The sequence below is a fragment of the Pongo pygmaeus genome, chromosome 7 (assembly GCF_028885625.2).
Source record: "Pongo pygmaeus isolate AG05252 chromosome 7, NHGRI_mPonPyg2-v2.0_pri, whole genome shotgun sequence".
Taxonomy (NCBI): Eukaryota; Metazoa; Chordata; class Mammalia; order Primates; family Hominidae; genus Pongo; species Pongo pygmaeus.
This window is the reverse complement of record NC_072380.2, coordinates 28,659,597-28,681,687: the sequence shown is the minus strand read 5'-3', so window position 1 is coordinate 28,681,687 and position 22,091 is coordinate 28,659,597. Positions and strand designations below refer to the sequence as shown.

At 36.8% G+C, this 22,091-nt stretch overlaps 1 protein-coding gene across 4 annotated transcripts in view; it reads right to left on the bottom strand.

Annotated features, from left to right (window-relative positions):
* FZD3 (frizzled class receptor 3) overlaps positions 1-22,091 on the bottom strand; it is a 74,778-nt gene that overhangs the window by 6,056 nt on the left and 46,631 nt on the right. For all 4 annotated transcript variants that reach the window (XM_054499027.2, XM_054499026.2, XM_063668601.1 and 1 more), the window contains 2 exons: positions 10,889-11,037; positions 6,665-6,898 (listed from right to left, as the gene is read on the bottom strand). In XM_054499027.2, coding sequence (XP_054355002.1) covers positions 6,665-6,898; positions 10,889-11,037 — 383 coding nt within the window. The remainder of the gene's footprint in view (positions 1-6,664; positions 6,899-10,888; positions 11,038-22,091) is intronic.

The following is a 22,091-nucleotide window of genomic DNA, read 5'->3' as shown; positions in this document are numbered from 1 at the left end:
TATTAGGAAACCAACCATGAGAAGGTAATAACCAACTTTTGATTGCTTAACTTCGTTAACACTGTAGAATTATTGACATGGCCAACACAAGAGAAGAAATAATCCAATCAGAATTAAGGTTCCATTCTCTGCAAAAGGACAGAAACTAAGATTAAATAAGGCTGACCGATTTGAAGCTGCACTCGATATGGATACCTTTCTCATTCAAAGGAGTTTTGAACGGGGTGGGTTCAGGGAGAGGGGTAACAACAAATAGAAGAAATGTGGCATTGCCCCTGGCAGCCAAGAAGAGTGGTTATAATCAGTAGAGGGGTGCATTCAAATTTTATTAAAAGACTCTGACTGGAAGAGGGAGAATATGAAATCAGAGGAGAAATTGGAGTAATCTAAAAAAAAAATGAATAAACTGGCAAGCAATGATGACAGTATGTGCCGAAAGCTGCTTTCCAGATAGCCCAGTTAACAACTGAATTAACTACCTGTAAATTATCTTAATTACTTCTCATCAGGGCTTGAGGCTGTGAAGACGCTCCTTCATGGAAGCTACATCTGCTTGGAAGTTACATCCTAACACTCTGTAACCTATATTCTGGCTAAAGCAAATTCTTTGTACCTTCAGCTCTAGACCCAGCTTGGAGTATGTGAGCTGGGCTCCTCTGCTAACTGCAGGCTATCTCCTCTGCACTTATCTTGAAAAGCAGCAGTGGGGCTGTTAAATTTTCTTTTGTTGCAGTCCTGACTCACTGAGCTTTGCCATGAGGAATGAGATTAGCTCTAGGCCAGTCAAGGTCAGGAAAATCAATTATGACTTTTTTATTAGGCCTTTGCTTATGGAGCTAGCATGCTATTTATCAGTGATTCTGGTTTTATAGCGTGCTCTTTCAAGGTAAGGACCATATTTTATCTTTTAATCCCTAGTGCCTCAAGAAGTATTTGTTTAAAATACTTTTTGTTTATACTTAACACCTATACATATGCCATTCTGTAAAAGTATTTGATTTAGGATAATAAACCTCAAAGAAAACTTAGCATAATTTATAACTTTAATTAAGTTTTAAGTAATGTTTCTAAAAATAAAATATAGCAGGCTAGGTTTTTTTTTTTAAACAGTCATCAAAAAAACTAATCATAAGCAGCTGCAGATCTGTTGGCTGTCAGAAAGCGTTAATCCATCATTCCTTCACAAAAATAATTGTAACAAATTTCATGACTCAGTGTGAATTATTTATAAAATTTAAAGATAGATTCATACACCACAGAGGTGATCTTCTAGTAACATTTTCATTAGATCAGAGTTTAAAACTTGAGAAGTCCTTTGAAATTTTTTTTTTTTTTTTTTAAAAACATGTCTTTTGGCCAGGCGCAGGGGCTCATGCCTATAATCCCAGCACTTTGGGAGGCTGAGATGGGCAGATCACTTGAGGTCAGGAGTTCAAGACCAGCCTGGCGAACGTGGTGAAACCCTGTCTCTACTAAAAATACAAAAATTAGCTGGGCATGGTGGCGGGCACCTGTAATCCCAGCTACTCGGGAGGCTGAGGCAGGAGAATTGCTTGAACCTCGGAGGTGGAGGTTGCAGTGAGCTGAGATCGTGCCATTGCACTCCAGCCTGGGCGACAAGAGCGAAACTCTGTCTCAAAAAACAAAAACATGTATTTTGTTTCAGTAAAGCAAAAAAGAAAAGTTAAATGTGAAAAGATAAATATTTAAACATTTTAAACATTTCTCATGTTAATGGGTAAAAAGTTATTTAATTCTTATTTATTAAAAGATACTTCACATTTAGGACCTAAAACAGTTTTAAATTTGTTCTGCATGTTTTGGTAAATAATGACAATGTTTGCAGATGAAAACATTTCAGAATGGGCTTGTTATTCTAGACTAATAATTATTATTTTGCATAATGATTATTGCCTTAAAACTGAGTAGAAGATTATTCCAAGTTTCCAAATATGACTTGGCTGCTGATTTGGAGATCTTTCACCTCTCAATGGCTTCCCAAGTATCTGTCACAAATAAATATGGCAAATGAAAAGAGCAAAATATGATGCGGTTTTCTAGTAATGATATAAAGTTATCTTTTAAAAATCATTATATAAAAATATAAGCTGAGTATTTTATAAAATGAAATATAAAGCTTTGAGTTACAAAAACAAAAATATATTTTTCATAGAAAAATTTACTATATTGAATAATTTAATCTAAATTCCTCAAGTGACATATATGGCCATCCACAAAACATTTTAGAATATGAACAACCTGCCCATGGATAATCAAGAGTCAACTACATAGAAAAATAAATTTAAATATACTGTTTAATCTCAACTGTATATGCAGGAATTACCAAGTTTATTTTTTGACAGTCATTTAAACCACTGTGACCACTGACTCTAATACACACTGTGAAAATGTAAATTAATTTTAATATAAGCTTAGGCAAAACAATTAGGATGGTTAATTTGCTGCCGTTGTCAAAAAGATACTATGGTGCCTTCCAAAGTCAACATAAAAAAACCTTGAAGATGATTTACTCTTTTTAAGTTTCCATACTATTTGCTATCACTAATCTAAATAACTGAATTAACTGTAGTTTTACTAATACCTCCTTATTTATTCCCTAGCTTTTTCTTGTCATGGCACCCACTTACCAACCTAATCATTCATTCCCAAACCTCCACCTACCTACTTATCCACTTCCTTTTTCACTCACCCTCTCATCTAACCACCAATTACTTATTCTTTGAAGCTGACATATGTGTGTAGGTGTATTCACCTCTGCCTATTTTGTTTTATATAGCACAGAGATCAATAATTATCCAGCAAAGAATCTGGGCCAGAGTGAGTACTGGGAAGTGGGTATGTGTGTGATCCCACAGCCAAGTTACCATGAGATGATTAGAAAATGACCAAAACATAGTGTTGACACACGAAGTTAAAAACTGACTGAAGCAGAAGGAAATCTCCATGAGATGGCTTTTCAAATTATGAAAATCCTTGTTCAGACTTCTGGTTCACCACAGTCTTGGAATCTCTCAAATCTGACCTAAGTTCTGGGTACAGCAAAGAGTCCTACAGTAGGAGTATTCATGTGCCACATTACAGAACACCTTCAGTAGGGTGCCACTGTCATTCTGGCTCCTGAATTTCTGGGAAACATCCACATTATTTCTAAAGTCATTATTTATTTGATAGATTTGGTCATCCCCTACTATATATATATGCCTAGCACTGTGCTAGATACTGTGGAGGAATACGGTGTCACCTAGTTCTTATTCTCTAGAAGCTGCAAACTTAGCTGAGGAAAGACAATTATGTGGAAAATAGATAGCAACAAAAAGAATGATAAGCAATTTCTCTGACTCATATGCCCACTGTTCTTCTTTCTGTATTATTATTACTGTGAATATTTCCCAAGGTCTTGTTTTTGGCCTGTTGTTCTTTTTTTAATAGTGACTCAAGGGATTCTAGCTCACAATTTTAATTGCTAACTACCTTATATTGATGATCGTAAACTTTCTTATCTAAGCTACAGCTCTATTCAGATGAGAGTGGCTGAAATCTATTTTTAACTGCCCTCAGAAATTCTCTACTTAATATAAACTCATCTTTTACTGTTCATTCACCCTACTTATCTCCTGTAAGATACTTTCACGAACCAATCTGACCTTTCTCTTTCCTGCAGTTCTACATCTATTATCTTTAACACTCACTGTCTTAATTATATTCCTGGCTTGTGCTATTATTTAATTGGTTCATATGTGTATGTCTTATCTTTCCTATAAGGTTATATGCTCCTAGAATGCATAAATTGCATCTTACTTTTCTTCCATGTACATCTTTATACACAGTATGCCACATGCATAGGTATTATACTATAAATAATCATTCATTCATCATTGAAAGGATAAGGCCAGGCCGGGCACGGTGGCTCATGCCCGTAGTCCCAGCTCTTTGGGAGGCTGAGACGGGCAGATCACTTAAGGCCAGGAGTTGGACACCAGCCTGACCAACATGTCAAAACCCTGTCTCTAATAAAAATACAAAAAATTAGCTGAGCATGGTGGCACACGCCTGTAATCCTAGCTACTCAGTGGGCTGAGGCATGAGAATCGCTGGAATCTGGGAGGCGGAGGTAGTAGTGAGCTGAGAGTACCACTGCACTCCAGCCTGGGCAACAAAGTGAGTCTCTGCCTCAAAAAAAAAAAAAAATAAATAAATAAAAGAAAGAAATAAAGAAAGGATAAGGCCAATAATGTCAAATAAAGCTGAGTTCATGGAGGGTGGTGACTGATAAATATATTCTAAAAGAACTCTGATTCCCTCCCTCCTTATCAGTATTTTCAGCTGGGACCCCTAAATTACTGTAGAAACTTCCTAACTAGTCTTACGCATAATCTCCTTCATTCCGATGCTACTGCCAAGTGATTTTTCTAAAATACAAATCTGATTTTCTCACCCCAATGCCTGAAGTCCTATGATAGTTTCTCACTGCTGTCAGGGAAAAATGCAAACTCCTCAGTATGAATTCCTCTCCTTCAGTTGCTGAAACATAGAGTCTATGCTCTAGCCATACCCACGACCTAACTGCTTGCCTGTCTTCCTTGCCTCTGCATGTGCTGTTTCCTTGTCTTTAACTCCCAACTGCCTCCTCTGAATCCTATTCAATGTAGCAGTGCCATCTCTTTTGTGAAGCTTTCACTTTCTATGATTTATTAAATGGTTTTCTTCTCTGAGATCCCAATGCACCCTGTACATATTTTTACTATACCTATTGAAGTGTATTGTAATTGATTGTTTACTCTTCTGTCTTCCATCTCTGCATCCCTAGCACTTAGAAGAATGCTTCTCATATAGGAGTGCTAAGTGGAACAAAAGAAGGAAGGAAGGAGAAAGATCCTTGTGGTTAAAATGAAGTCACTGGTGATGTTAGAGGGTGCAGTTCAGGCAGGCAGAGAGGAGAAAAAGACTACACTTTCAAGACATAAAGGATGGATTAGGGAGAAGAAAAATATTCAAAATAGTCATTTCAAAAATCTAGCCAGGAAAGAAAAAGGAAATTGATAAAAGATAAATCAGCACAAAGAGAGACTGCTGCTCTTTTAAACACAGGGTAGCTGAATAACAGAAGGTAAAAGAAAACAAGTTGAGAGGAAAAAAACAAGATTAAAAAAGAAAAGTACAGAGAATCGGATTCTACACTAGGAGGACAGGGAGAAGACTGAGACTGACAGGATAGAAACAGCTATGGAAACAGATGTTTTCAAGTGAACATAGAATCCTGTCAGTTTCAGGTATTATAATTTTCATTCTTTCAGTTTCCCAAAAGAAATCTTAAAAAAAAAAAACCCCAAAAATCTTTAGCACATTCCTTTTCTCCAGCTGCTAATATTAATTTCTTACCAATCTCTATCATTTCTTCTTTTTTTTTTTTTTTTTGAGACAGAGTTTTGCTCTTGTTGCCCAGGCTGGAGTGTAGTGGCACGATGTCAGCTCACTCCAGTCTCCACCTCCTAGCTTCAAGTGATTCTCCTGCTTCAGCCTCCTGAGTTAGCTGGGATTACAGGCGCCCACCACAACACCCGGCTATATCATTCCTTCTTTCTAAATATCTTTCAGGTCAGCTCTTCCTCTCTTCCCACTGCCACCGTTCTCCTATAAGCCTTTATCATCTCTCAAATGAATTACTGAAAAGCTCCCAGGCAGTTTCTAATTCTAGAGTCTCATTTCTCAAATTTAACAAGAAACCCACAGCCAGGCTTCTCTCAAACATTTTCTCTGTGAAACCAACCCCCTCCCTAGCCACCAGAATTAATCACTACTTCCTCTGTGCTACTACTGTACCTAGTAAACAGGGGTTGGCAAACTAAGGCCTGCTGGCCAAATCCTATTTTTGCAAATAAAGTTTTATTGGAATGCAGTTATTTCTATTTGACTACATATTGTCTATGACTGCTTTCATGCTAAAACAGCAGACTCAAATAGTTGCAGTGAAGACCATATGGCTCATAAGGCCTAAAATGTTTACTATCTGGCTCTTCACGGAAAATGTTTGCCAATTCCTGAACTATACTATCATATGTTAATTCAATTGTCAACTACAATAATAATAGAAGCTGATATGAGGTACTCACTGAGACAGGCACTGTTCCAAGGAATTAGGTATGCTATCTCATTTAATTTGTACATTATTAAAGAGGCAGATATTACTACTATTTTCATTTTATAAATGAGGAAACTGAGGCTTATCATTCCAGATCCATGTTCTAAACCACAAACTGACTATACTATCTTTCTAAATAGACTGTTAGCTTACCAAGAACAAAGATCATGCCTGTCATCTTTGTATTCTCAGGGCCTAGCAAGAGTGCTAGATGTAGTAGGTGTTCCATAATTGTTTACTAAATTAATCTTACTAAAATAACCACTTTTACCTTGTCTTCTCCCTGCTCAATCCCCTGCAATAACTCCCATATTGCTTACTGCATCAAATCTAAACAACTCTGACTGACTTTAAGTCTGACCATAGTCTGGGACAACTCTATCTAGCAAAGTTCAAAGGCTTAATTATGTTCGACTTCTGTTTCAGAATTGGCTGCTCTTCTTTCTTAAGCTGTATGATCATAATTCAGCTTATGAAATAAACTACACTACTAACAAAACTCACCTGCCATCACGTGATCTGTGGAGGCTGCCGTGGTAGCTGCTCACTTTGCTGTGGATGCTTCCCGCTTTGCTTCTTTGATCATCCACCATAGCCAGCTGAGTTGAAGAAGCATGGGTGGATGTTCCTTGAGTGGAAGTTCCCCTTGACTTTCTTATGATAGGAGTATTTGGATCCCTCAGGAGAGACTGAGCAAAATCAGGTTCCTGGAGTACCTGTCGGCTCTCATTCACTATCCTAGACAACAAAATAATAAGTTTAAGATTCATACCAATCTTCCTTCAGACCAATAAGCAATACTTCTGTGCAACACTGATATTATTCTTGAAATTAATTGCTTGCCAAATTAGATCTATAGGACTGATATGAAGAAACATTATTGACAGAGGAAAGAATATAACAACAATCTATGTCAATCTGTCCCCTAAGGTGGTATGATGGAAAAAGGCCTGTGTTAGAATAAGGAAATCAGGATTTTAGTTCCAACTTTATCAATAAAAATCTGATCTTAAGCATGTCATTATCTCCTCTTTCTTTCCTTCGTTTCTTCATCTATAAAATGAAAGTATACAATTTCATCATTTCTAAAAGGTCCCTTTCAGGCAAAGAAATCTATCATTCTCAAGACACTGAAATATTATGAAGATATAACTCTAAAATAGAAAAATTGTTTTCTTGCATGGTTTATATAACTAGTAGAGGCTTCACTGTAGCATGGATACAACATTTTTTTAAGTTGTAAAAGCAGTTGTTTTAGTCTACAAGTTGATTTTATGCAGAAGCAGTTGTCTAGTGCTGGAATAAACATGAGCAGTCATAATTAGAACAAAACAAAATGAAAAATTAAAGTTACAATTAAGTCTCAGACATATTAGAAGCTTAAAGGGAAACATTTAGGGGAAAAATTATTGTTAAGAACAAAAAATTTTAACTGCTATCAAAGGATTAAGTAGACAGATGGCTTATGGTGATGAACAAGGCAGTAATTAAATTAATACAAGAGCTAATTAAACAGTTGTAAAGGTTAGTGTCTTGGATTATGTAAATAAAGGACTTACTATGAAAACTCATAAAGTTAAAATTAGATAATCAATTTCATTTCAAAAATAAAACTCCAGCATGTAAAGATTGGATCATATATTGAGAAATTACATACATTATAAATTCTCACATTACAAAAGGATTGTCATTATTGCTGTTGTTTTTCGTGTTGGGGTAGATGGGCTGAAGGAAGTCTAGTATTTATTGAGTACTTTATATATATTCTCCTTTGAATCCTCTTAATAATGTCATCATTACAGAGATTCATGTCTTAAGAGTGTATTTCTAAGGGAATATTGGATATCTATTAATAATAGATATTGTAATCCCCATTTCATAGACAAAGAAACTAAAGTTTTAAGAAATTAAAGAACTTTCAAAAAATCACACAACGAAACCAACAGTCAAGGATCAAACTTAAGTTTAAAGTCTTAGAGGCTAATCACAAGGTAATGATAAAATAGTGTTTACATGTATCTGGAAAACAAAGTGCCAAAAACATGACAGAAAAAAGAACAAGTCAAAAACAGTAAAAAAACACACAAAAATCTGGATTCATTCCTCTGTAATCAATGGCCTTATTCATATATATGTACATCCCACCAAGTCATTCTTGGTTGTTGACTTTATTTTCTAAACTTGGTTAAAACTGACTTCTAGTTCTTCCAAAAATTTAACTCACCTCCAAATGGTGAAGGTTTGTCCCCTCATTTTACAGATAATGTCCAGAGAAATTAAGTGAAATGACCCAGGTAATCCAAAAGAGGATTTCTAAAAATATTTAAATCTATGTCAGAATTATTAGCATAAGTATGGTCTTAAATCTGGCTTCACTTAAGGGGAGAACATTAATTTGATTAGCACAATGTTAGAAACCAGTCTACAGCACAGTGTCACAAAGTAGTTAAGAGCAAAGCTCTGGAGTCAGACTGGGTTTGAATCTATATGTTAGCAATCACTTGTTATGAAATCTTGGTTCTATGCCTCAGTTTCCTTATCTGTAAAATGATGTCCTCCATCACAAGGCTGTTTACAGCATTAAATGATTTAATGTGTAAAGTGCTTAGAACAGTGCTTTGAGTATTAAATGTGCCCTATAAATTAGTACCCATTATTATTATCTTATAGTCGTTTCCCAAAGGCTAACCAGACAAATGCTAGAAATAGCTAAAGGGTGCCCACGCTCTTGAACGCCAGAATAAGGGGCTGCCACTCCAGCCCAGAGCACATTCTGGCTTGGAAGATCACAATGACTGTTGGTTGGGAATCCACAGCTGCAGAAAACCAAATGGAAGGGCCCCTGAGAGTTTTAACCAGTTTCAAAAGGATTTCGGCCCAACCAGTATCCCCACAAACTAACTAGGATAAATCTCTATAAGGAAAGCTTCAGTTTTAGCTCTATCTGGAATTTCTAATGCAACTCTATTACAGAATTATTTATATATGGCCCAGAGGTGTCCAGGAATGTTTAATTCAAGTCCTTTCCTCAGCATCGTGTTTTACTGTGATTACAATACAGTTTTCCAAAGAACACACAAATAAATCACAGTAAATCCCATAAGGGAGGACACTCTAAGAAAGGAGGGTCCTGGCTTGTTCTGTTTGCTGTCAAATCATTGGTATCCAAAAGTAGTTGGTGGCACATAGTAAGCATTCAACAAGTCTTTCAAAGAATGAATAAATGCCTAGAAGACAAATTTTTTTGGTTGCTATTGAGTGAACTGATCCCTTTCTTTCCTTCTCTGCTCTACGAAATTATATTTAAAGGAGAAATGCATTATCTGATATCACTAGTAGCAGTCTCAGATATCAGAATAAGAAATGTATACAGTCATCCCTCAATTTCCTCAGGAGAGTGGTTCTAGGACCCCCTGTGGGTGCCAAAATTCGAGGATGCTCAAGTCCCTTATACAAAATGGTGTAGTATTTGCATACAACCTCTTGTATACTTTAAATCATCTCTAGATTACTTACAGTACCTAATACATCACTTTATTTGCATAGATTCAGTGTAGTGCTCAGCATGCAGCAAATTCAAGTTTTGCTTTTTGGAATTTTCTTGAATTTTTTTTTTCCCAAATATTTTTTATCCATTGTTGGTTGAATCTACTGATATGGAACCCCCAGATACAAAAGGCTGACTGTATATTAAACTGTGATGTTAATATAATTTGTACAACAGAAATTGTTAATTACTGGTATTTTAGTAAATATAAACTTTATTAGTGAGGCAGAAACTAAAGTAACTTCAAATTGTATAAGAAAATGACATTAACCAATACAAGGTGCATTCTACATATAATTTTAAAATATTTACAGACTACCCCACAAAAAAATCATTCTTCCATGGATCCTAGATTAAGTAAAATCATAAGAAATATAGAATCCACTAACTTAGAGTTTGTGATAATTCAGATAGAGATACCCATGAGACTTAAAACTGAGTAGAGTTTGAAATCATTTGTTCCACTGTGAAAACTGAAGGGTCTTGTTTTGTTTTACAAACTAACGTACAAAAATTTAAAGATTCCTTAAATATGCCCTTATATCACACTGTAATATGTATGCAGTATGGCCAACTATGAATTACAATAACCTCTAACACATTTCAATTACTCTACTAATATCATTTTTCTATTTGGCTTTAACGTACTATATTAGAATGGAATAAGAGTATTTCTTTATATCACTTTTGGTATGCTTGGAAGAACGATGGACAACTGGAGACAGAAGTTTATCTAGCTCTTATCAGTAAATACCTGTGTGACTCTGGCCAAGCACTTAACCTCTATCTTGGTTTTCTCATTTGTAAAAGAGAGATGAGAATATAAGTCAACCTTCAAAGGAATATCAGGAAGATTAGATAAGAATGTAGAGAAAAGCATTAATTTGCTTTTAGGAAAATTACAATTTGAATTTTTTTTCACAAAGATTGGACTTCCTTCAAGTATTCTGAATTAGTACAGGAGGCCTGGTCATCTTCTGGACTACTTGGCCATCTTCTCAAAATAAGTTTTTAGTTTTAAATTAAGACATGCTACTGTGCCAATCATAACTGAATACTGCTGAAAATGTTAGTCTTGTTTGAATAATTCTCCAAATCCAAGTCATTTTAACATAAGCAACACAAAAAAATTTACGTAAATGTGAGTTTTGTGAACACTGTGATCATTTATTTCAACTTACTCTTTTTTCCTACGACCATGAAAAAAACTGGCCCATTCAAAGCAAGTCTTTTTGCTTCCAACCCAAAATACAGAGGGAATGCCAACTATGAGAGCCATCAGGTATTTCATCAGAAAGAGAATCAAGTCTGGACGACTCATTTGAGTAACCTGGAAGAACAGAAAGAAAAGCATCTTAAATATATAAAAATAACTTTCTATTAAAGGCCATTATGAAATCTTTTTCTTTTTCTTTTGAGACAGAGTGTGATCTTGGCTCACTGCAACCTCTGCCTCCCAGGTTCAAGCAATTCTCCTGCCTCAGCCTCCCAAGTAGGTAGGATTACAGGCATGTGCCAACATGCCCAGGTAATTTTTGTATTTTTAGTAGAGACGGGGTTTCACCATCTTGGCCAGGCTGCAGGTGGTCCACCTGCCTCAGCCTCCCAAAGTGCTGGGATTACAGGTGTGAGCCACCGCGCCTGGCCCAAAATCTTTTAAATAAAGTAGAGTAAAATAATTCTACAAATTTGATGTTTTCATTTATAAGGTTTTATAGGTAATTTTCTTATTATGTGGAAAAAATATACTCCTGAAAATTTGACAATAAATTTATACTCTATACATTGAGCCATATCTATCTATCTAGATAGATAGATGATAGATATTTGGCTGACATTAGTCATCTTCTAAAATAGGGAAGAACAGACAGCATTTGTACAATGGCAGGAGAGAGGCAGTGGTGATGTAGATGAACTTTTTAAAAGAGTAATGTGAAAATAAGATGCCATAGAAGGAAAACACTGATACTTTTGACTACTAAAAATTTAACACTTCTATAGAACAAAAAGCCTTAAATCAAATTAATAGAATAATGACTAACTAGAAATATCAACTGTATTATCAATCAATAAAGCAAACCTAAGGAAAAGAAAATGAAGAACAGGCCAGGCGTGATGGTTTATGCATGCAATCCCAGCACTTTGGGAGGCCGAGGCAGGCAGATCACCTGAGGTCAGGGGTTCAAGACCAGCCTGGCCAAGATGGCAAAACCCCATCTCTACTAAAAACACAAAAATTAGCTGGGCATGGTGGCAGGCACCTGTAGTTCCAGGTACTCAGGAGGCTGAGATAGGAGAATCGCTTGAACCAGGGAGGTGGAGGTTGTAGTGAGTCAAGATTGCGCTACTGCACTCCAGCTTGGGCAACAGAGTGAGACTCAATGTCTCCAAAAAAAAAAAGATAAAAGACGAAATAAAGTATTTGTAAGACAAAAAAATAGCAGAATTAATAACCCAAAGTTGGTTATTGAAAAAGGATAGGCCAGACTCCAGTCTAATCAAAACAACAAAGGGAAGAAAACAGCAAACACACAGACACAGAAATGATAATAAAGAAACAGATGCAAATAGAGAAAAATTAAAGAATCTTAAAAAGATTACTTTGCTCAATTCCATGCAAATAGACTTGAAACCCAATGGAAACAAATGATAGGAAAATGTAATTTAACAAAATTGACTCCAGAGGAAATAAAAAATTTAAACAGATATATTATAGAAGAAATAAAGTTGTCAAAGAGCCACCTCCTCTCAGAAAGCACTAGACCCAAGTTTCATAGGAAAATTCTAATAAATAATTAAAGAACACATAATTTCAAATTGTCTGAAACACAGAAAAAGAAAACGATTAAAATTATTTATATAAAGCAAGCAAAAAATTGTACTTAACAAAGCCTCCATAAAGAAACTATTTATTTATGTCTCATTTAGGAATTTGTATGCAAACAGAATTCAACAGCAAATTAAAAGAATAGGCCAGGACCAAACAGGGGAATGCAAAGATGGTTCAATATTAGTAAATTTATTTACAAATTCAACATATTATTAGATCAAAGGGAAAACATATGATCATCTTCATAAATGCCACAAAGGCATTTGATAAAAGTATCCATTCTTGATTTTTAAAAACTGTAATAAAATACAAATAGATGATGAAGTCCTTAAAGACACTATATATCTATATCTCAATCCAAAAGCAAACATCATGCTTAATGGAAACACCAAAAGCCACTAGAAATATTTTCATTAAAATATGGAATACAAGAAAAGTATCTACTGCCACCACTCTTAGTTAACCATTTCAACAGCTCTAGACTGCAATTAGATAAAAGAAATAAAGGTTATAAAAATTAGAAAGGAGGAGGCAATGTGATCATTATTTATAAATAATATAATTTTATACCTGGAAAAACTAAGTGAATAAAGTAAAAACTATTATAAATTATAAGCTGGATGACTAGGTATGAAATTAAATACACAAATAACTTTCACATATATAAATATCAATTGGCAGATATAAGAAAGAAAATTCTTCATTTACCATTGTTATGGGTTAAACTGTCTTCTCTATCCAAATTCATATGTTGAAGCCCTAACTCCCAGTACCTCAGAATGTGGCTGTATTTGGAGGTGGGGCCTTCAAAGAGGTAATTAAGGTTATATGGGTAGATCCTAACCCAATCTGGCTGGTATCCTTATAAGAGGAGGAAATTTGGACATAAAGACACCAGGCATATGTACACACACAGAAAGGCCATGTAAGGACACAGCAAGCAGGCTCCCATCTATAAGCCAAGGAGAGAGACTTAAGAGGAAACCAAACCTGCCAGCACCTTCATCCTGGACTTCCAGCTTCTATAGAGCTGTGAGAAAATTAGTTTCTGTTGTTTAAGCTACCCAGTCTGTGGTCTCTCATTATGGTAGCCCTAGCATACTAATACAAACTACAACAAAAGAGACAAAACACCTAAGAATAAATTTAATAAGAAAAATGATCTGTTTGAAGATGTTTTAAAACACACCCCACTTCAAACATGTTCTTAGAAATAATTTATCATAAGAATGCAGATTCTCCTTGATTTAGTTATTAAATGTGACACAATCCCCAAATTCCAAAAAAATACCAAGAGTTATACGAGAATTAGACAAGTTGATTTTAAAGTTTACATGGAAAAACAATCAAGAACAAACAAGAAAGTCCTGAAAGAGAAGAGAAATATATCATTAAGCTATAATAATTAAAACTGTGTAATTATAGAACACAGTGTTTAATATAAGCAGTATTTAAGTAAGTGACATTTCAAACCATTCAGAAAAATATGTTTATTCAATAAATGGACTCTGGACAGGCTTCTAGAAAAAAACAGAGCTGAAGCCATACCGTATTTCATACCTAGATGAATTTCTAAATGATCAAAAATTCAGGCCAGGCACAGTGGCTCAGGCCTGTAATCCCAGCACTGAGGGAGGCTCAGGCGGGTGGTTCGCTTGAGCCCAGGAGGCAGAGGCTGCATCGCGCCACTGCACTCCAGCCTGAGCAACACAGCAAGACCCCGTCTCAAAGTAAATAATTAAATAAAAACAAACAAAAAAAACCTCAAATGTAAGAAAAAAATTAACAACAAAAAAGAAACCATAAAAGTTAAAACTGTAGATGAAAGCTTTTATTTTGAGGAGAGAGATGAAGAGTGACTTTCTAACAATGCCATAAAACTTAGAAGCCATCAAAAAGAGACAAGTGAGCCGGGCATGGTGGCTCACACCTGTAATCCCAGCACTTTCGGAGGCCGAGGCAGGCAGATCACCTGATGTCAGGAGTTCGAGACCAGCCTGACCAATATGGTGAAACCCCGTCTCTACTAAAAATACAAAAATTAGCCAGGTGTGATGGTGGGTGCCTGTAGTCCCAGCTACTTGGAAGGCTGAGACAGAAGAATTGCTTGAACCTGGGAGGCACAGGTTGCAGTGAGCTGAGATCATGCCACTGTACTCTAGCCTGGGTGACAGCGCTAGGCTCTGTCTCAAAAAAAAAAAAAAAAAAAAAAAAAGAGAGAGACAATTGTGCTACATAAAATCCCACATTTCTGCATGGCCATAACTATCATAACAACAGCCAAAAGACAATAAAAAAGCTGATATAAAATTGTTGCAAATTATATGGCAGATAAAAGGGCTAATTTCATTAATGAATAATAACTCCTACAACTAAAAAAGCCCATGACCTGAAGAAAAATAGGCAAAATATATGAACAATTTACAGAAAACAAAAGACACATCTAGAGCTCAGACTCATAGTTAAATTATATGCTGGTACTATTTTTTAACCTATCAAATAGGTAAGATCCAAAAGTCTGACAGTATATTGCATTAGCAAATGTGTGGAGATATTATATATTTGTGATGGAGAGGTAAATTCATAAACCTCTATAAAAGACAATTTGGCTATGTCTATCAAAGTTATACCCTTTGATTAAGCAACTATTTTAAAAATGTATGCTACAGATATATTCATATATATGTGAAATGATGTATGTTCAAGTATTGTACACATATCATACACCAATTGTAAAATATTAGAAGCAATATGATTTATCCGTTCAATGAAATACCATGAGGGCATGAAAAGATACTGAGGAAGACTTTTCTCTTTTGGTATTGATCTCCAAAATATATCATTAAACGACAAGAGCAAGTGGGGAACTGTGTATGGGAGCTACCAAGTGAGTAAAAAAAGAGGGAGCAAAGGAATATACTTGTTTGTACACGCATGAACATCACTGAAAGAGGATATACGAATTCCTTATAAAATTCCAAGTTACCCTTGAGAGGGGCACTGGGAAGCTGCGAAACACAGGCAGTGATAGAAGGGAGACTTTTCCCATATACTTTTGTAGCTTTTGGGTTTCGAACCATTAAAAACTTTTTTTTGAGACAGAGTCTCGCTCTGTCTCCCAGGCTGGAGTGCAGTGGCACGATCTTGGCTCACTGCAAGCTCCACCTCCCGGGTTCATGCCATTCTCCTGCTTCCCAGAGTAGCTGGGACTACAGGTGCCCGCCACCATGCCCAGCTAATTTTTTGTATTTTTAGTAGAGATGGGGTTTCACCGTGTTAGCCAGGATGGTCTCGATCTCCTGACCTTGTTATCCGCCTGCCTCGGCCTCCCAAAGTGCTGGGATTACAGGTGTGAGCCACTGCGCCCAGCCTCGAACCATTAAAAACTTTTAAGAATAAAAAAACCCAGAATTTAAAAAAATATATGTATGAAGATTCTAAATATAAAAATAAGTGCTGGGTGGGGCACTGGGAAACACCCTCACTGTTGGTAAATTGGTATAACCTTACTAGTATACAATCTTGTAAAACTTATAAAAAATTTAAATGTATATTCCATTTGATTCAGCAATTCTATTTTGAGAAATAACATCCTAAAGAAATAACAGGTCAATAATAGGGGATTGTTTAAATAAATTATGGTACATCCAAATTACCAAATATACAGTCATTCAAAAAATAATAATGTATATGAAAAAAGGAAAATACAGACAGTGGTAAATGTTCAACAACTGGTAAACGTTCAACAACTGGCTGGTAAATGTTCAACAACTGGCTCTCTGGATCAAGGGAAGCCCTGATTTGCAGCATCTGCCTATTTCGATGGTCATTTTCAAGCAACCAGTGTGATATCACTGAAGGTGGAGCTGCATCTTACGGGCCTGAGAGCCAGCTACAGCACACAACTAGGTGTAGACTGATGTGCCAAATACGATCACCATTTATGTTTCAAAATTATACAGTCATGTGTCACTTGACAACAGGGATATGTTCTGAGTGATGTGTTGTTAGGCAGTTTTGTCACTGTGCGAATATCAGAGTGTACTTAGACTAAACCTAGATGGTATAGCCCACTACACACCTAGGCTTTATGGTATAGCCTATTGCTCCTAGGCTACAAACTTGTACAGCAGGTTACTGTACTGAATAATGCAAACAATTGTATTACAATATTAAATATTTGGGTATCTATTTAAACATAGAAAGGGTAAAATAAAAATACAGAATTATAATCCTATGGGACCACCATAGTCGCATATGCAGTCTATGGTTGACTGAAACATTGTTATGTGGTGCATGGCTGTAATATCTATAACATTATTTATACATATATTAAATATGACTTTTGGTATGTTTTTTAATATACCAATATACACTGTTCTGGCCATCTATGACTGTGTAAAATACTACACCAAAACTTAACGGCTTAAAGCCAGAATTTATTCTCTCTCACAGTTCTGTGAATTGACTGGGCTCAGCTGGGTGATTCCCACTTGGGTTCTCACATGTAGCTGCAGTCAGATGATGGCTGCGGCTGGCATCATCTGGATGTTAGTCTGAGCTGGACATACATACAGGATGACTTCTTCACTCAAATGTCAGCTAGGATGGCTGGAAAAGACGGGAGCTGACTGAGAAGATCTCTCCCTCTCTCTGTGATTGGTCTTCTCAGTCACCTTTCTCTCTTTCTGTTTCCCTCCCTTCATGAAGCCTTTCTATACAGCTTAGGGCCAGCCTGGGCTTCCACACATCTTGTGGTCTCAAGACAGTCTGACTTCTTACTAGAGGCTGACCTCTCCCAAAGCAAGCATTCCAAGAGATCTTAGCAAAGTCTTGGGGTCATACAGAATCACTTTTGTTGCATTCTACTAATCAAAGCCAAGTCACAGTGCCAGCATGATTTAAGGAAAGGGACTACTCAAGAGCAAGAGATGTGGCTCCCTGGTTGGAGGCAGGAGGCTGCATCTCTCTGAAGAGTAGCTACCATAGTGGTTGCTACATATGGTTGGAATGTTTGTCCCCTCCAAAACTCACGTTGAAACTTAAACCTCAGTGGGGGAATACTGAGAGGTGGGGCCTTTAAGAGGTGTTGGGTCATGAGGGCTCTGCCTCATAAACAGATTAATGGGTTATTACAGGAATAGGACTGGTGGCATTATAAAAGGAGGAAGAGGGACTGAACTAGTACACTGAGCCCTCTCGCTACGTAATGCCCTGCATCAACTCAGGACTCTGCAGTTTCCATCAGGAAGAAGACCCTCACCAGATGTGGCCCCTTCAACCTTGGACTTGGACTTCTTAGCCTCCATAACTGTAAGAAATAAATTCCTTTTCTTTAAAAATTAGCCAGTTCCAGGTATTCTGTTTCACTCAACAGAAAACAGACTAGACACATAGGGATCAAAAAGTATGGAAAAATGTAAATTGTGGTTATATTGATTTGCAGGGGTAAGCGGGCTTTTACTCTGAGTATGTTTTATCATTTTCTTCCCACATATTTTGGACTTTTTAAAAAGTGGAAAAGACTATACGTGTATAATCAAAATTGACAAAACATTTAACCAAGAAAACTTTTACTGTATTAATGGAATGCCAAAAGTTCATGAGATACAATGTAAATTTATATTATGATAGATATCAACAAATGTTCTACAAATGAATTGCTCTAAGAAATTATCAAACATTATACTGATATTTAATCTACAGTATATAGTGAATATCATAAATATGTAAAGTAAGCTATATAAATAAATCAATGATAAACTAGATAGAAAACACAAAAAATTTCTAAATGAATCAATACCTAGGACTTATATTCTGCATACACAATCACATCCTTTCTTGCATTTTCCAATATGCATTCTCCAATATGGCATACTACTTCTTAAAGGCAGATATTCACATCATATTAAGGAGGAACACATGAATGTAGCAGATAGAACAGGCTGAAAAGTGTAAAGTACTTAGAACTGTGTTTGACACCTAATAAATATTCAAAAATGTGTTTTAGGAGCACTACTATCCCAGAAGATATTAACAGGTAATCCATATTTTATCCGATTTTATTTTACCGCAGAGTATCATACTCTGCGGTAAAATAAAATCTGGGTATTATGAGCCTCCTCCCCACCTGGAGGGATTATACATTAATATATTCAAGGTTCTGAGAAGTCCTGAAGAACTGTTTATTTTTGTTTACCTCAGTGTTTTCTAAGCTGATAGATACATCTCCCCCACTGAAAATTAAGAAGTTGAAATAGGTAAATTCTAAGGTTTATTCTAATAGCCTATGAGCCTATTAAGCTGGAAAAACTTTACAGGGGAATTAGAGACTAGTTTTGCTACAAAAGTTATTTTCCTTTTCCATGATTAAAAAATCTACCATATTAGTTAAAATATACATGTTAACCATGACTGTATACATTCTTTTTTTTTTTTTTTTTGGCTCACAAAAAGAGAAAATCTCATAAAAGTAGAGTGTGGGCCAGGCGCGGTGACTCATGCCTGTAATCCCAGCACTTTGGGAGGTCAAGGCGAGCAGGTCACTTGAGGTCAGGAGTTTGAGATCAGCCTGGCCAACATGGCATGGCGAAACACCGTCTCTACCAAAAATACAAAAATTAGCCAGGCGTGGTGGCAGGTGCCTGCAATCCCAGCTGCTCGGGAGGCTGAGGCAGGAGAACTATTTGAACCTGGGAGGCAGAGGGTGCAGTGAGCCGAGACTGCGCCACTGCACTCCAGCATGGGTGACGGAGTGACACTCCATCTCAAAAAAAAAAAAACAGTGGAGTGTGGCAAGGCAAAGAATGAGAGCTGGGAAGCAGACTTCAAATCACACTGGCTTATACTCAATAAATGGTGAGAAAACAAGGACTAACTGAAGAAAAATAATTATTTGTAAAGAGGTGACTTACGTAAGTAATATGATGAAGAGGATGAAGGCAAAGAACATAAAAATTAAAACTAATAGAATTGTAATGAAAAAAGATAAAGAGAGCTAATCAGAGTTGATTGCAGAATTAGAACAATTGTGTGATGTGAAGAGCACTGGCCTGAGCAACGTGACATGGGTCAAATCACTTTTTATAAAATAAGAGGCTTGAACTTGATGACTTCAAGGTTGTCTTCAATTCTAGATGACTGATCATCCAGAATCTAAATTCTATCCTTAGAGATACATCCTATCCTACTCATCCCTTTGTTTACAGATGCAATCAAACTCTAGGGAAGTGAACTGATCTGCAAGGTCACACAGCTAATTAACTCAGTCACTTAAATACTGAGTGCCACCATGAGCTTGTACAAAAGACATAACAGCAAATAGTCAGAAAATTCTCTGCCCTTGTTGAACTTACACTGTAGAACAGGGTAAGGGTGCAGTGGTATCAATGTATAGGAACTAAAGAAATCTTACAATTTCAGGTAGCAATAAGAACTAAAACACAAGGTAGGGGATAGCGTGTGTGGGTGTGGTGTGGTAGTGGATGGGCAAGCTATTTTATCTTATTTATTTCATTTTTTGAGACCAAGTCTCACTCTGTTGTGCCCAGGCTGGAGTGCAGTGGCGGGATCTTGGCTCACTGCAACCTCCGCCTCCTGGGTTCAAGCGATTCTCCTGCGTCAGCCTCCCGAGTAGCTGGGATTACAGGCATGCGGCACCAGGTCCAGCTAATTTTTGTATTTTTAGTAGAGATGGGGTTTCACCATTTTGCCAGGCTGGTCTCGAACTCCCTACCTCAGGTGATCCACCCACCTCAGCCTCCCAAAGTGCTAGGATTAAGGCGTGAGCCGCAGCACCTGGCCAGCAAGCAATTTTAGATCAAAGTGGTCAGTAAAGGCTTCTTCAAGGACATGACATTTAAGTAGGGATTTAGGCAGAAGAAACAGCAATAACAATAATCCTGACAGAACAAGTTTGCTGTCTCTGAAGAACAATAACAAAGAGGCCAGCAAGGCTAAAAGTGAGCATGGATGGAAGAGAAATGGTAGGAGATGAAGTCAAAGAAGGAGGTAGGGGTCCAGTCATATATGGCACTGCAGGGAATGGTTAAAAAAAAAAAAAAAAGGATTTCATTCTAAGAGTAACAGGAAGCCACTGGAGGGTTTTGTACAAACCAGCAACATGATCTCACTTATGTTTTTAAAACTCGCTCTGGCTACTGTGTTGAAAATAAACTAAGGAAACAAAAGTAGAAGCATGAAGATGAATAGGAAGGCCACTGTGAATTACTGAATGGCTTGGACTAAGGTAGAGGTGGAGGTACTGAGAAGCTGAAGGATTGGATCTGAGATATGTGAGAAAGAGAGGGTCCAAAGATAGCTCCAAATTTGGATCTGAACAACTAGCAGATAATGATACCATTTACTGAATGGAGCAGAACTGGGAACGCGATGCAGGAAGCAGATCCGAGGAAAATTCAGAGCTGTGTTTTAGACATATTAAGTTTAAAATGCTTTGTAGACTTTCAAAATAAAGTGTCATGTAAATAGATATTCTGGAGCACAGAAACAAGGTTGGGCTGTATAGTCTGAAACATGGGACTGGATAAGATTATACAGAAAAAAAGGAGAAGGGAAAGAAAACAGAGAGCCTAGGAGAGAAACCCTATCTTCCAACTTCGATTCTTTAGCACCTTAAACTGCATTGTCTGTGTAAATTAGAAATATTGTTCACGTAACATAAATGCTTGAATAAGAGGGAAGGAGCGCTAAAAACAAAATCAGTAATAGCAACAACCAAAACCTCCAATTAGGCAAGAAGATTTGGAAGACAGCAGGGATGTAACACAGAACATTTTGCATTACAGGGTTCTGGTTAAAGCCAAAATTCCAGAAAAGACAAGTCAGCACCTGCCCATGGCAGGGATACAGTGCGAAAGCAACTCAAACAACACCTGTTTTTTGAAGATGCCACAGGCAGAGTGTTGGAGCCAGAGGGCCAAGATACTGAGGAAGAGCCAAGCTACTGCTATAAAGGAGTGCCCCCTTATAAATGAAGAACAAAGAAGAAGAATACATTATTATCTACTTATAAATCACACAGAGACACAAAAATAGTGAGGTAGTTAGTATGTAAAACAGGCCATACACTAGCTAGAAAGGTAAAGCCTACTAAAGAAAAATATTTAAATAAAGGAAATGGGATACAGTGTTTAGTTTTTATTTTTAAAAAGCCCTATAATAAACTGAATTTTATTTATTTATTTATTGAAAGGGGCTCACTCTGTCGCCCAGGCTGGAGCGCAGTGGTGCAATTCTCGGCTCACTGCAACCTCCACCTCCCAGGTTCAAATGATTCTCCTGCCTCAGCCTCCTGAGTAGCTGGGATTACAGGCACCCGCCACCACACCCAGCTAATTTTTATATTTTTAGTAGACACAAGGTTTCACCATGTTGGCCAGACTGGCCTCAAACTCCTGACCTCAAGTAATCAACCTGTCTTGGCCTCCCAAAGTGCTGGGATTACAGGTGTAAGTCACCACATTTGGCTATAGAATTTTTAAAGAAAAAACTCACAAAATATTTCAGTTCCTTGCATAATTAAAATGGACAAA